This window comes from Bos indicus, chromosome 9 (assembly GCF_029378745.1).
Source record: "Bos indicus isolate NIAB-ARS_2022 breed Sahiwal x Tharparkar chromosome 9, NIAB-ARS_B.indTharparkar_mat_pri_1.0, whole genome shotgun sequence".
In the NCBI taxonomy this organism is placed as follows: domain Eukaryota; kingdom Metazoa; phylum Chordata; class Mammalia; order Artiodactyla; family Bovidae; genus Bos; species Bos indicus.
The window spans coordinates 33708356-33721087 of NC_091768.1; the positions used below are offsets into that span (position 1 = coordinate 33708356).

The 12732-nt window shown below is 40.3% G+C and overlaps 1 protein-coding gene and 1 long non-coding RNA gene across 7 annotated transcripts in view; one reads left to right on the forward strand and one right to left on the reverse strand.

Annotated features, from left to right (window-relative positions):
- Window positions 1-12732, forward strand: part of ROS1 (ROS proto-oncogene 1, receptor tyrosine kinase) — a 119604-nt gene that overhangs the window by 90565 nt on the left and 16307 nt on the right. For all 4 annotated transcript variants that reach the window (XM_070795922.1, XM_070795920.1, XM_070795923.1 and 1 more), the window contains exons 37-42: window positions 1188-1350; window positions 2644-2708; window positions 3593-3722; window positions 10108-10205; window positions 10419-10622; window positions 12026-12160. In XM_070795922.1, the coding sequence (XP_070652023.1) occupies window positions 1188-1350; window positions 2644-2708; window positions 3593-3722; window positions 10108-10205; window positions 10419-10622; window positions 12026-12160 (795 nt within the window). The remainder of the gene's footprint in view (window positions 1-1187; window positions 1351-2643; window positions 2709-3592; window positions 3723-10107; window positions 10206-10418; window positions 10623-12025; window positions 12161-12732) is intronic.
- Window positions 1-12732, reverse strand: part of LOC139184900 (uncharacterized) — a 124091-nt gene that overhangs the window by 81862 nt on the left and 29497 nt on the right. For 2 of the 3 annotated variants that reach the window (XR_011568420.1, XR_011568419.1), the window contains exon 2: window positions 3695-3816. This is a non-coding gene — a long non-coding RNA (uncharacterized lncRNA). Of the gene's footprint in view, window positions 1-3694; window positions 3817-4222; window positions 4405-12732 lie in introns of those variants that run through there. The other variant, XR_011568421.1, reaches the window with a different exon arrangement.

The window sequence follows — 12732 nt, forward strand, 5'->3', positions numbered from 1 at the left end:
GGCTACTCTAAAAAGAGTGTTCATGAGTGCCACGTTGCCCAGGACTGTCCTGGTTTATGCTCATTTTTCTGGCATATTCAAAAATAACATCCCCTTTCATTCTCAAATGTGACCTGGGATGGATGGCAAATTATGTTGTTATCCTATCCTAAGAAGCATGAACAAAAATCAAATGTTTCCTAGTGTTTTAGCACATAATTTAAAAATAAGTAAAACAAAGAGATAAATACTATGTGGAAGGGAGTAGATGGTAATATGGTTGATTCAATAAGAAGAGACGGATTCTCTTGTGTGTGCTATTAAGTCAATTTTTTTCTGTTTTCAGAAATTGTATGGTGATTGTCTACAAAACTTCTCTAAAATATATGAGGTTTTAACTTCCATTGTCATCATAATTTAAGACAATATTTAAATGTCTCATTTAAAAGACAGACACTATATTATGCTCCATGCAAAAAGGATTGTATATAGTCATAGGCCTTGTTTCTAGAAATTTATTTAAAGACATAAGAACACAGGACTTGGAGTAGACACAGAGGTGACTTAAATATGCTTTTCAGAGATGACTTTTCCTTGAGAAAATATGCAGTGTATCTGATTTTCAAGATTCTCTTTTAAAAGCTCAAAGCATTTTTAATGCTGATGAATTTTCTCCTGCTCATAATATTCCAAGTGAGAAACTTGACTTTCTAAAAGTTAATCTGATGGACAAGAAATGATGTTGCGATCATAGTAAATTTTGTATTACATGAGAGATTAGGTGTATGAAGTAAAGTAAAAGCTTTGAGCTCATGAGCCCAGCTGTATTTATTACTCATTTGCAATAGCTTTTTATACAAATAGGTGACCTGAAGAAAATACGAGCTGATAATTTTAACAAAACAAACTACAGTGAAAAATTTTGAGGCAATGAACTCACAGGCATGTTATCAAAAGGAAGCTGCCTAGAAGTAAAGTAATCCACTCTGTCTGGGTTTCAGAAGACAGAAGGAATATTCTAGAAGGTGGAATAGGACTGGAATAGGAATGTAGACACAACACCATGTCACACTGAAGGCACTACAGTGTTGCCAAGCCATGAGATTTCTCTTCCCTTTCTCCTCCTTTTTTATTCTCAAACACTAACACCCACATCCACTTATAAACCGTATGCATTTTGGGAGACCAAAAATAACGTTATTTTCCAGTACTCTTCCGACCCAAGAGGAGATTGAAAGTCTTCCTGCCTTCCCTCGGGGAAAACTGACTCTGCGTCTCTTGCTGGGAAGTGGGGCCTTTGGAGAAGTGTATGAAGGGACAGCGGTAGACATCTTAGGCGTTGGAAGTGGAGAAACCAAAGTAGCTGTGAAGGTAATGTGGCTCTTTTAACTCCTCGGCTTGTTACGTCTGCATTATTGACAGGGACTTATTTTAAATATAACAGTGAGAAAAAAGGAGTGATCTTGACTGAAAAGATGACTAGGAGAAGGTAGAAGTCTATCCATGGCTACGGAAATCACAGTACTTTTTCCATTTCCTGCATAAGTTCTGTTATGAACAGTTACCTCTGAGGTTACTAATTCGCTAAGACCAGCAGAGAGTTTTCCCCTTCAAATATACTCTAAGAGAACTGCGGTGCTTGGTGCTAGAGCAGATGGTAAATATTTTAGACTTGCTAGCCAGATGGTGTCAGTTCTGGCTATGCAGCTCTGGCACTGCAGTGTGAAATCAGCCACAGTCAATATGTGAATGAATGGCTGTGGTTGTGTTCCAGTAAAACTTTATTTATAAAAATGGAAATTTTCATTTCACATGATTTTCATGTGTTATGCAGTCCTCTTATTTTTTTATAACTTTTTCCAACTATTTCAAAATGTAACAAGTTAATTATACCTCAATAAAACTAGAAAAATAAAAATGAAACACCTATTTTCAGATTATAACTATACAAAAATAGATGATAGTCTAGAATTGGTCCACAGGTTGTAGTTTGCTGACCCCTGTACTACAAAATTATTCATCATAGTGTATTTGATGCAGTTAAAAGGAAGCACTGGATATACTCTTGTATTTTTGTTAAACTTTCTTTTGATCAACAGATGACGTATCTTTTATGTAATTGAGTATTATCCTGATTATTGTTTGTTAAGAATTTATTGCTTTGAGAAATTGTCAGAGAAGTTGCAAAATTCTCTCCATTTCCAGTTGAAAGCATTTTAACATACTTTAATCTCAAGTGGTTTAAACAAGTGTTTCTTTTTCTTACATAACAAGATGACTTCTGGCTTTGGTATAGCGCTGTGTCAAGCCAGAGCGAGTGTATCTGAAATTCTCTCGACTTTGTACGTGAGTGGGGCCTCATGGTTCCAAGATGGCTGCCAAAGAATCAAGCATCACATCTTCATTCAGGATATGGAAAGGGGGAGGATAGTGTGAGATGTATATGTTCAGGAAAGTAAAAAATTTCCACACACCTCCTCAACAATTTACTCCTTACATTTCATTGATCAGGACTGAGTCATATGACCACCTTGCTTGCAAGAAAGGCTGGGGAATTGGAGAACATAGTTTTTTAAGATACAAAACAAAGGTTGTCTCCGTTAACCTGCTTAGCTCACAGAAATGTCTGCTATACTGATTCCTGGCTTGCTTTATGTTATGCAGACTTTGAAGAAGGGCTCCACAGACCAGGAGAAGATTGAATTCCTGAAGGAAGCACATCTGATGAGGTATTAGGCAGTTCTGAAATAATTTCCCCTTGGTATGGGTAGGAAGCTTTTACATATGATTTGTGGATTTTTAACTTTCAAAATCAGCTGACATAACAGATTATGTTCAAAATAAGCATGGCTGAAATTTAAAAGGAAGTATGTCTGGAGTGACAAGTATTCTGTAGAATAGATTTTTATGATAGATTCTCTGAGTCTGGGCACAGGCAGTCCTTAGACAATAGGTCTTTTCTTTTACCTCCAATAAGAAGCATGTTTTGCAAGGGATTTCTGAGGCTGATAAGCTTTAAATATGCTTATGTTTTTCTAAATGTGTAATCATAAGTCAAGTATCCTTGGTCTTGGTAAACTTGTCTTCAAGTTAGAGTTAGTTGACAGTAATGAAAACGACTCAGGTACATTTTAATAACCCTGAGGCGGTGGTCGACAGGGTCCCAGGTTGTGGGTTCTGACCATTTGACTGGGGCTTATTTGCTTTGACCTCTTGAGAAAACAATTGTAGCCAAAACTGCGTGTCTGAATTGTTTCTCTAAAAGGGAGAGAATTATTTCATATTTGTCATGACCAAAAATGTAGTGTTTTTTAAAATGTCTTTTGAAGAAAGGTATTAGTTAAAGTTACTTTCCCCCCCCCAAACATAAAATACTTGATATAAATGCCACTTCTTCTGAAACTATGCCTATTCTATGCACATGCCTTGGCCACTAGGGGTTGCAATATTACCTCTGTAAGGCAGGCATGAAAAGGAGGCTTTCATTTATTAGAGGGAGAAAAAAATCAGGGGTTGAAAGGAAATCAGAGATAAAGATTTGCTGTTTCACAAAGGCCTTCACAAGACTTCTGTCGCTGACATGTCAACCTGCCTGTCTGTTTCCACCTTTTAGCAAGTTTAATCATCCCAACATTCTGAAGCAGCTTGGAGTTTGTCTGCTGAACGAACCCCAGTACATTATCCTGGAACTGATGGAAGGAGGAGACCTTCTTACCTATTTGCGTAAAGCCCGGATGACGCCGGTAGGAAGTGGGGTCCACACTATTGGTTTGGTAATGCAGATGACCTTTAAGTTCCTCTTAATCTTCTTTTAAATTCAATAGACTGCAGTTTTGCCTGATGGTAGAAATTTAGACGACTTTCATCAGAAAAATTCTTGTATTTACTTCATGTTAGATTACTCAAACTAGAACCCTGGGCTAATGTCTGGCCTTTTCTGGCTGATTGAGCCTGTTTTTAGTATCTAATGGAAAAATAGGTTCCCCACCACCACCATGCTGCCAGAATCATGTTCTCTCAAGAACAGAGACTGTGTGGAGTTTCTCTGTAGTTATTTTACCTGCCTTTATGTCACAACTTGAAATTTCCAGCCCTCATTTCTTTACCAAGTACTAGGTTATACGTTCCTCCCCAGCTGACATTTTCCGTATGGATTTTCACAGGCATCTCAAAAACAGATCTCTTGATGTCATGCATCCTCCTTCATGCCCCCCATCCAGCTCCTTACTTTCTCTTTTCCTACCATCATGCTAAGAGATCCTGTCTGCTCTGGGGTTCCTCTTACAACACGCAGCCCCAGTGCATCGTCCCCGTCTCCCCCGGGCCGAGAGCAGCACCCCGCACAGATGGTCGCTGGAAATCCTGTGACCTGCGTGTTGAATCAGGCTCGGGGACGGGGGTGGTGTCTCAGCTCCTATGGAATTTGCTTTAGGTCTCAGATGAGAAACACCTGAGACAAAACAAATAACTGAAATTTAAATCTGTAGTTTTAAAAATTCTGCTTTTTATTTCTATCAAAGTACATGTGCGTGCATGCGTGCTAAGTTGCTTCAGTTGTGTCCGACTCTTGCCACCCTATGGACTGTAGCCTGCCAGGCTCCTCTGTCCATGGGATTCTCCAGGCAGAAATACTGGAGTGGGTAGCCATTACCATCTCCAGGGGATCTTCCCAACTCAGGGATCGAACCCAGGTCTCCTGCATTGCAGGCAGATTCTTTACCGTCTGAGCCACTAGAGAAACCCAGCAAAGTACACATTATATGCGTAAAAAACTGAACTATATGACAAGGTTTATGGTGAAAAATAGGTGTCTGCTCATTCCTTCTGGTGTTTACCTCTGTGTTCCTAAGTGCTCTGCGTATATGGTACACAGTGAGTTTTCAGCCTTGGGGGAAATCTATTGACTGTCTACCATGAGAGGCGAAGATTTAACCTAAGAGTAGTCATGACTACTACTCTTGACTAAAAGTAGTCATGTACCAGCCCAGCCCCATCAGCTCTACACATAGAAAAACTTCATTTTCCCCATTCTTTGACAGTCACCCCAATTTGCAGATAAATCACCTTTGCAGGTTTACATTGCTATGCCTATTTAATTATTATTTGCTAAGATACTCAAATACTATGATTGTGATTTTTCTCGAGTAGTTTAATAAATGCCTCTTTCCCCCCATTTGCTTAGCTTTCTATATACCTAGACTTTCTGGCAGAACTGTAATCCTTTCTCAACATGGTTAAATGTATCAGATAATCCAGCTCCTCCCAATTTTTCCCCTGGACACTTCCCTCATGGAGTTGATACGGGCACTTTGTCTTCGGGTCTCTACAGTGCTGTTATCCAGGGGTTTCCTTCACGTTTACCCTGGTAATTTCCACGTTGGGCCCTTATTTCCTCAATTCCATGACTTTATTCTGTTTTAGAAAAGAGAAAGCACAAGAGGCAAAAATCTCTTTTTTTTTCCACTTTGAGGAAATGTTCTTTTTCATTCCCTCACACTGGATTAATGATCTGCTGTGTTCTAGGTTGAGAATCCCTTTTCCTCAAAACTAAATCCTCTTTGTCTTTGTTTTCTAGCTTCTACGATTGTCTTTAAAACCTTTTATGCCATTCTGATTCCTGGACAAATGATCAGTGACCTGCTTTTTTGCCCTTCTCTTTGGAAAATTTTAGGAACTTCTCCTTATCTGTGGTACTTTTTACTCATCTGGATGCTCAGCCTGGAAAATCATGACTTTCAGTTCTGGGATTTTTTCATATCATTTCTTTGGCAACTAACTCTTTGTTTTCTTTATTTATTTGTTCTAAAAATCCCATTACTTGGATAATAGTCATCTTTGTTTTATCTTTTTATTAACTATTTTCTCCTATTTTCTACTCTGCATCTTTGCTCTCAATTCTGGTATATTTCCTCAGCTTTGAAATAGAATTTAAAAATTTAATTTTACACAGACTCATTCTTATATTTTGACTGCCTCTTAAAATAGTATTCTGATTTTTCCATACGTGCAAAATCTTCTTTTATCTTTCCTAGGATACTAATTATAGTGTTTTTTTTAAAGTGTTAATTTGCTTCCTACATTGTCTTGACTTCCTTTTTGCCTCTTTGTTCTGGGATCTGTTTGTAATGTGAGAAGCTTTTCTCAAATGTGTGGTAATTTGTGGCCGGTCTGCATATTTAATAGTGAGCCCTAAGAAGCTGATTGGAGCCTATGTGTCCAAGCAGCTTCCTTTTGTTGTCAGGTGGGACCCTGCTGTTCTGTTGGGGTCCCCTAATGACAGCATCTGGATGTCTTCCCTGGCATATGCCAGTTTCCCCCAGAGAGGAGTCTGCTGGTCTCCTGCTTGGGCAATAAATGCATGAGCCTCAGTTCAGAGAGTCAAAGCAGGGAAGAGAGCTGAGGGGTCTGAAGGCTCGGAATGAGGATGCTTGTTTAATTCCCTTCTCCATTTTCAGCACAGAGCCTCAGCATGACTGGTATCTTTGAACCTGGAATTGTTTTGGTTCTGTGTGTATGTGTGTGTGTGGGGTGGGGGTGCGGTTTGCAGAGGAAAGCCTCCTGATGCAGTGAGGGGCTCTAGTTAGCTCATAGACAAGCTTTTAAGTATTCACCCTGCTCTTCACCCTACTCCTCACCCCTGCATTCAGAGATACTTACTGCCTTCAATTCCAGAGTACTTATAGGGTTCTATAGTGAAAAAACAGAGAAGGCAATGGCACCCCATTCCAGTACTCTTGCCTGGAGAGTCCCATGGATGGAGGAGCCTGGTAGGCTGCAGTCCATGGGGTCGTGAGAGTCAGACATAACTGAGCGACTTCACTTTCACTTTTCACTTTCATGCATTGGAGAAGGAAATGGCAACCCACTCCAATGTTCTTGCCTGGAGAATCCCAGGGACGGGGGAGCCCTGTGGGCTGCCGTCTATGGGGTCACATAGAGTCGGACACGACTGAAGCGACTTAGTAGCAGCATAGTAAAAAAAATAAATCTCTTAATTCTTGCCTTCTTCTCTGCAGGCAGCTAGCTTTCATTTCTATGGGCTCTGCTAAATGACCATGCCTCCATCTGCTTTCCTTCCTCCAAAACGTTGGCTTGTGCTCTATCTATTCTCATCTGTTCATCCTCATGAGATTATAATATTCCCTTTACAAGGTCACTTTAGTAAGGTTTGGGAAGAGACGTTAATAAGAAAGTTTCTTGGTAGATTTCTTCGTTTAGTTTTTTGTTGGAGAGAGAAGAGACAATGAAGATGGGCTGAAGGAACTCACAGCGCTGTTTTTCTCTAATGAATCCTATTCAGCACTAGTGTCCTAGTGGCTCCGATGATCGGTTTTCAAGTGCACGTTAGTCCTTCTGTTGTCTTTCCTGCTGGCTACCCAGGCAGCTTCCATGCTTGTCTCCCTTGCAGGACCCTATAGGACAGGATGCCCTTAGGTGCTCAGTGCTAGAATTAAGGTCTGGGGTCCGCAGCAGAGCACTATAGGCTCTAAGCTCTCACCAGCCTAAGTTCACGTGGGGCCAGCCATCTCTTCACAGAGGGTACTCAGAGGCACCTTTCTAGATTTGCACAAGCATCCTTCTCCCCATCCCTGCTCTGAGACTGTTTTGTTGAGTTGAATGCCTAAGGATTGACTGCAACTGGGTTTATAAACCTTAGGCTAGTCCTTCATTTTCAGGACACTCAGTTTCTGCATCTGTAAAATGGAATATTGAATCCAAAACTTTCTCAGCTCCTTTTAACGTTGACATTCTAAGATAGAACTAACATTCTAAAATGTACTAAGATAGAAAAAGTGGGAAAAAAAAGAGTGAAAAAAGAAAAAAAAAAAAGCTCTATCAAAAAAAGCTCTATAGATACAAATCTATTATTTGTATCTATAATACAAATCCATAGCCAGATACGATTCAATTCATGAAATTTCTGCTGCATATTTATTTCATTTAATACAGCAGTGGGGGATGTGGCAGTTGCTTTCAAGGACCTCGCCAGTATGGTAGGGTGGGTAAGTCACATGTGAATAACTCATTTAAGGTAGAATATAAGGTAGAAGGTTTATTAGAATGGAGTAGAGAATATGCTGCTGAAGCTCAGATAAGAGAGAGAGATGTCACCTACTGGGAAGATGCAAGAAGGGTGCATGATGGAGGTCTTCTGTTTGGGACACTACCAAGGTGCGAGAGAACAGTTTCTGAAGCTACACCCGTATGAGTTATAAAAGGCTTTGACTAGCGATAGACTGAGATAGAGATTCAATACATCTGGAGAGTTGGCAGGAGAAGACAGATGCCCAGGGTAGCATCTGGAGTTAAAGAGGCCTGACATGGGGTGATGAGGTGTCCCAGTAGGTTGTCAGAGGGACTAATAGGTGTAAGTTATAGTTAGAGATCCAGGCAGGCAAGGAGCATCTGAAAATCCGTCAGCAGAGAACAAGGCACCAGCCATCAGACTGTCATTCAGGAGGAGGATTCTCTGGGAAGAATGTCTTCAAGAGTAGAGTAGGTTTTGCCAGGAGTAAAGCAGTTCTGTTCGTCGAGGAGCCAGTGAACCTGAGAGGACACCCAGCAGGACTCAGACACAAGGCTGTGAGACAGGCATGTGGTAGACCATGAAGGGGCTGCACAGACAGATTCTTGGGAGTAAAATCGGGTCGAGTTATAAGATGTAGGTGTGGTTGAGTGGGATCATGGCAATACTGAGTCCCAGATCATCAGGATTCTTCCTACTCTGGGGACAAGACATGAGCTTATCAGAGGCGGCAGAGGGAACAATATTTAAGAGCACCCGTCTATGAGGAATCAAGGGATTTCAAGGTTGTGAATCCTTTGAGATGCTCAGTGAAGGATGTTGATGGAAATCAAGCATAGGGAAGGCCTTCCAGAAATGAGAGCAGGAATAATGTACAGAGGTTGAGAAATGCAGAGCAGGTATAAGGAGCTGCAAATGGCCCAGTGTGACCGAAGCACAGATTGTGGGAGGAGAATCTATGGAAAATAAATAGATATGAGGAAAGGCTGGTGCAGCCTGGGGCTTCCACGGAGGCTGTGCTCAGGGGCCTCTAGTAGATTCTGCAGGCAGTGGGTCACAACAAAGTAAGCTAATTAAAGCACAGGGGGCTGGAGACATGGGAAGTTTGGGAAGCGTCAGATAGGGATGATAAAGGCTTGAAATAGGGTAATTTCAGGGAAATAGTAAGGAACAGACATATGAATATAGCCTCCAGGAAGGGACTTTGAATTTTTTCCATATGGTCCTAATAAAAACTCCAACTGGCTTTTTTCATGTAGAAATCATTGCAGCTAGTACAGGCTCAACTATGCATTTGTGCTGGTTCTCCTAGATGAGAGGAGTAATCTGTGACCTTGAAACAGAGGATTGCTCACAGTTTCTATGCGGCTTATCTGGAGAACAAGCCCATTCTCATGATGGACATTATTGTGTGACATTGGGCCAATAATTAAACTATCATAATTACTACTTATGAGAGCAGCTACTGTTTATTAAGTTCCTAGTATGTCTCACCAGATTACATATCTCATCTCAGATCCAGCACAATCAGTCTTATTGTTCCCATTTTATACATGAGAAAGTTGTTTAGTGCGTTAAGCCCTGTAAGCAAGTTCACACAACTTGTAAGTAGCAGAAATGGGTTTTAGCATAGTCCATTTGACTAACACCCTAAGAGCTTTCCAATGAAGATTCTACATTGCCTTAGCTTATTAAACATAGTCTTATTTATGTATATTTTGGTGGAAAGCCTATAAATATAGCTCTTTTCCTCTGTTTGAATTCCTTAACTATAGCTAGAAATTCCTTTAAAACATCATATATATGCAGTCATATGAATGTGTGAATGCTAAGTCGCTTCAGTAGTGTCCAACTCTTTGCGATCCTATGGACCCCCCAGGCTCCTCTGTTCATGGGATTCTCCAGGCAAGAATACTGGAGTGGGTTGCCATGACCTCTTCCAGGGGATCTTCCTGACCCAGGGATCAACCTATGTCTCTTAAACCTGTCTCCTGCATTGGCAGGAGGGTTCTTTACCACTAATGCCACCTGGGAAGCCCAGCCATATTTATATATAGTGCAAACTGGAAAAGTGCCTATAATTTTTCTTTTGTTTCCTGCAGTTTCATGGTCCTTTACTCACCTTGGTTGACCTTGTGGACCTATGTGTAGAGATTTCGAAAGGCTGCGTCTACTTGGAGCAGATGCACTTCATTCACAGGTATAGTGACTTTCTGGATACCGGGTTCTTATGAATATTGACACAATAATCACCTTAGTTTGGGTGAAACTTAAGATAATTAACATTTTCATTCCTTCAAGACAGCAATACTTTCTACTAAAATCTCTCTTCTCTGCAGACCTACTAGTGTTGCTTGTCTGATCTCTGGAACTTCATTGTTATTATTATTATTAAATATAGCTTCTGCTCTAGGGATCTGGCAGCTCGGAATTGCCTTGTCTCCATGAAAGACTATACCAGTCCATCAAGGATAGTGAAAATTGGGGACTTTGGACTCGCGAGGGACATCTATAAAAACGATTACTATAGGAAGAGAGGAGACGGTCTGCTCCCTGTTCGGTGGATGGCTCCAGAAAGTTTGATGGATGGAATCTTCACTACTCAGTCTGATGTATGGTGAGCTTACAGGGCACAGGGAAACATGGGCAGCACCATCAAATATCAGAGCCAGAAGGGACCTTAAAAGGTCATCTTGTTTCGTATGTGAGAAAACACAAGACCATAGAGGTTGAGTGATTTTCCTTAAGCTAAAGTGAAAGCTAGAGGGTAAGAAGGGGCTATTCCTGGGTCTCAGCGGTTTATACCAATTCTTTTTGATCCGTTAGCTTACTGGTGTGTGTTCAAGAGATCTGTTTACTTCAGCTATCTTACTACTCTTCAAAAATGTAGAGGCTATGACTAATAGGAATTGGCACCTATGAATTAATGTCCAAGTTTGTGTCCAAATGCCTACTATTTGGGGATGTTTGGTCATTAATTTATAAGCAGAATTTCAATCATAGATCTCAAAAGATTAGGACATGAGGGAGGTTTGGACAGCTCTTTATTATTTGAATAGAACCCCTCATTTTTGCTTGTTGACTCCAAACTTTTGATTAGAGCTGCTCAAAATGTAAAGATGTATCCAGTAACTTAAAAAGTGATTTTATTTATTTATTTATTTGGCTATGCTGGGTCTTTGTTAATGCTTGGGTTTTTCTCTAGATATGGTGAGTGAGGGCTACTGGAACGGGGGCTGCTACCTAACTGTGGTGTGCGGGCTTCTCGTTGCCGTGGTTTCTCCTATTGCAGAGCACAGGCTCTAGGGCGCTCAGGCTTCAGGAGTTGTGGCTCCCGGACTCAAGGGTGTCACAGACTCAGTAGTTGTGGCACACGGGCTTAGTTACCCTGAGGCATGTGGAATCTTTCTGGACCAGGAATTAAACCCATGCAAATCCTTGCATTGCATGGGTTTGCATTGCAAATTAAACCCTTGCATCAGCAGACAGATTTTCCACCAGGGAAGCCCTCCAATAATTTTTAAGCTAGACTGACCTCTGCAAAATCAGGGATAAGATAAAGTTGGCCCTTGGTTTGCCAGTTTTTATTCATGCCTTCCCTCTCCACTTTTGCTAGCACTCAAACTCAAGGAGATGAAACGCTTTCTTGCTCACCCCTAGTGTGTTTACATAATGAAGCTATGAAAGCCATAGGTAATGGAGGTCTGCAGTGCAGGTTCAGCCAGGGAGGAGGAGCAGAGTGTGTGTGTGTGGGTGTGGGGGTGTGTGTGTGTGGGTGTGTGTGTGTGCCCCTACTAAGCCTTCCTATCACCTTTGAAGTGTTGGTAGTAGGCAGTTGCTTGTTCTACTTTTTCTTGAGGTTGACTTGCTTTTAAGTCCCCCATTTGCCTTTTATGGGGCCAATAATGCCAATCACAAAGTAGACTCTTGATAGCCCCAGGAATAATTATGTTGGAAAAACTACTGTAAACATGATGTTTGTAATAAGTATAATTAAAGCAAACTGTTTAATATCCTTAGGTCTTTTGGAATTCTGATTTGGGAAATTTTAACTCTTGGTCATCAACCTTACCCAGCTCATTCCAACCTTGATGTTTTAAACTATGTGCAAACAGGAGGGAGACTGGAGCCACCAAGAAATTGTCCTGATGATCTGTAAGTTAATTATGTTCCCATAAGCATCTCAAAAACAAAAACACATGTACATGCATTCTTATGCTTCATTGGTATGGTATTTTTAAATAAAAACTGGAGTTCATGTATTTGTATATCCTATTTAAAATGTAAATTGTGACATTTAACTCATTAAATATATGATGATATCTTTTTATTTATATATATATACACACATAATACTTTACTTCAGAAGCAAAATCTAGAACAACAATATGTTTACTCTTGGTTAAGTGAATTCTAATAAGTAAACAAAAGTGCTTTGTGTGTTTGTGTGTGTATCACATACATACTCATTTTATTTTGGAACATCTGATTTGACTAACATCTTAACCTGCATATTTAAAGGTTCTCTTAAATAGGAGTATATTGTTTAAAAGCTGAATTGCTTTTGTTAATAAAGCTGATATTGGGATATACTACTACTAAAAATATATAACAACCTATATAGGTTGTTATCTATTTATGAACTTAACATAGAGTAAGTGTTAGAGATTCTATCAAATTGGTCCTGGCAGCTCCTGAATTCTAATAGATTTGTGATCCTTGGAACA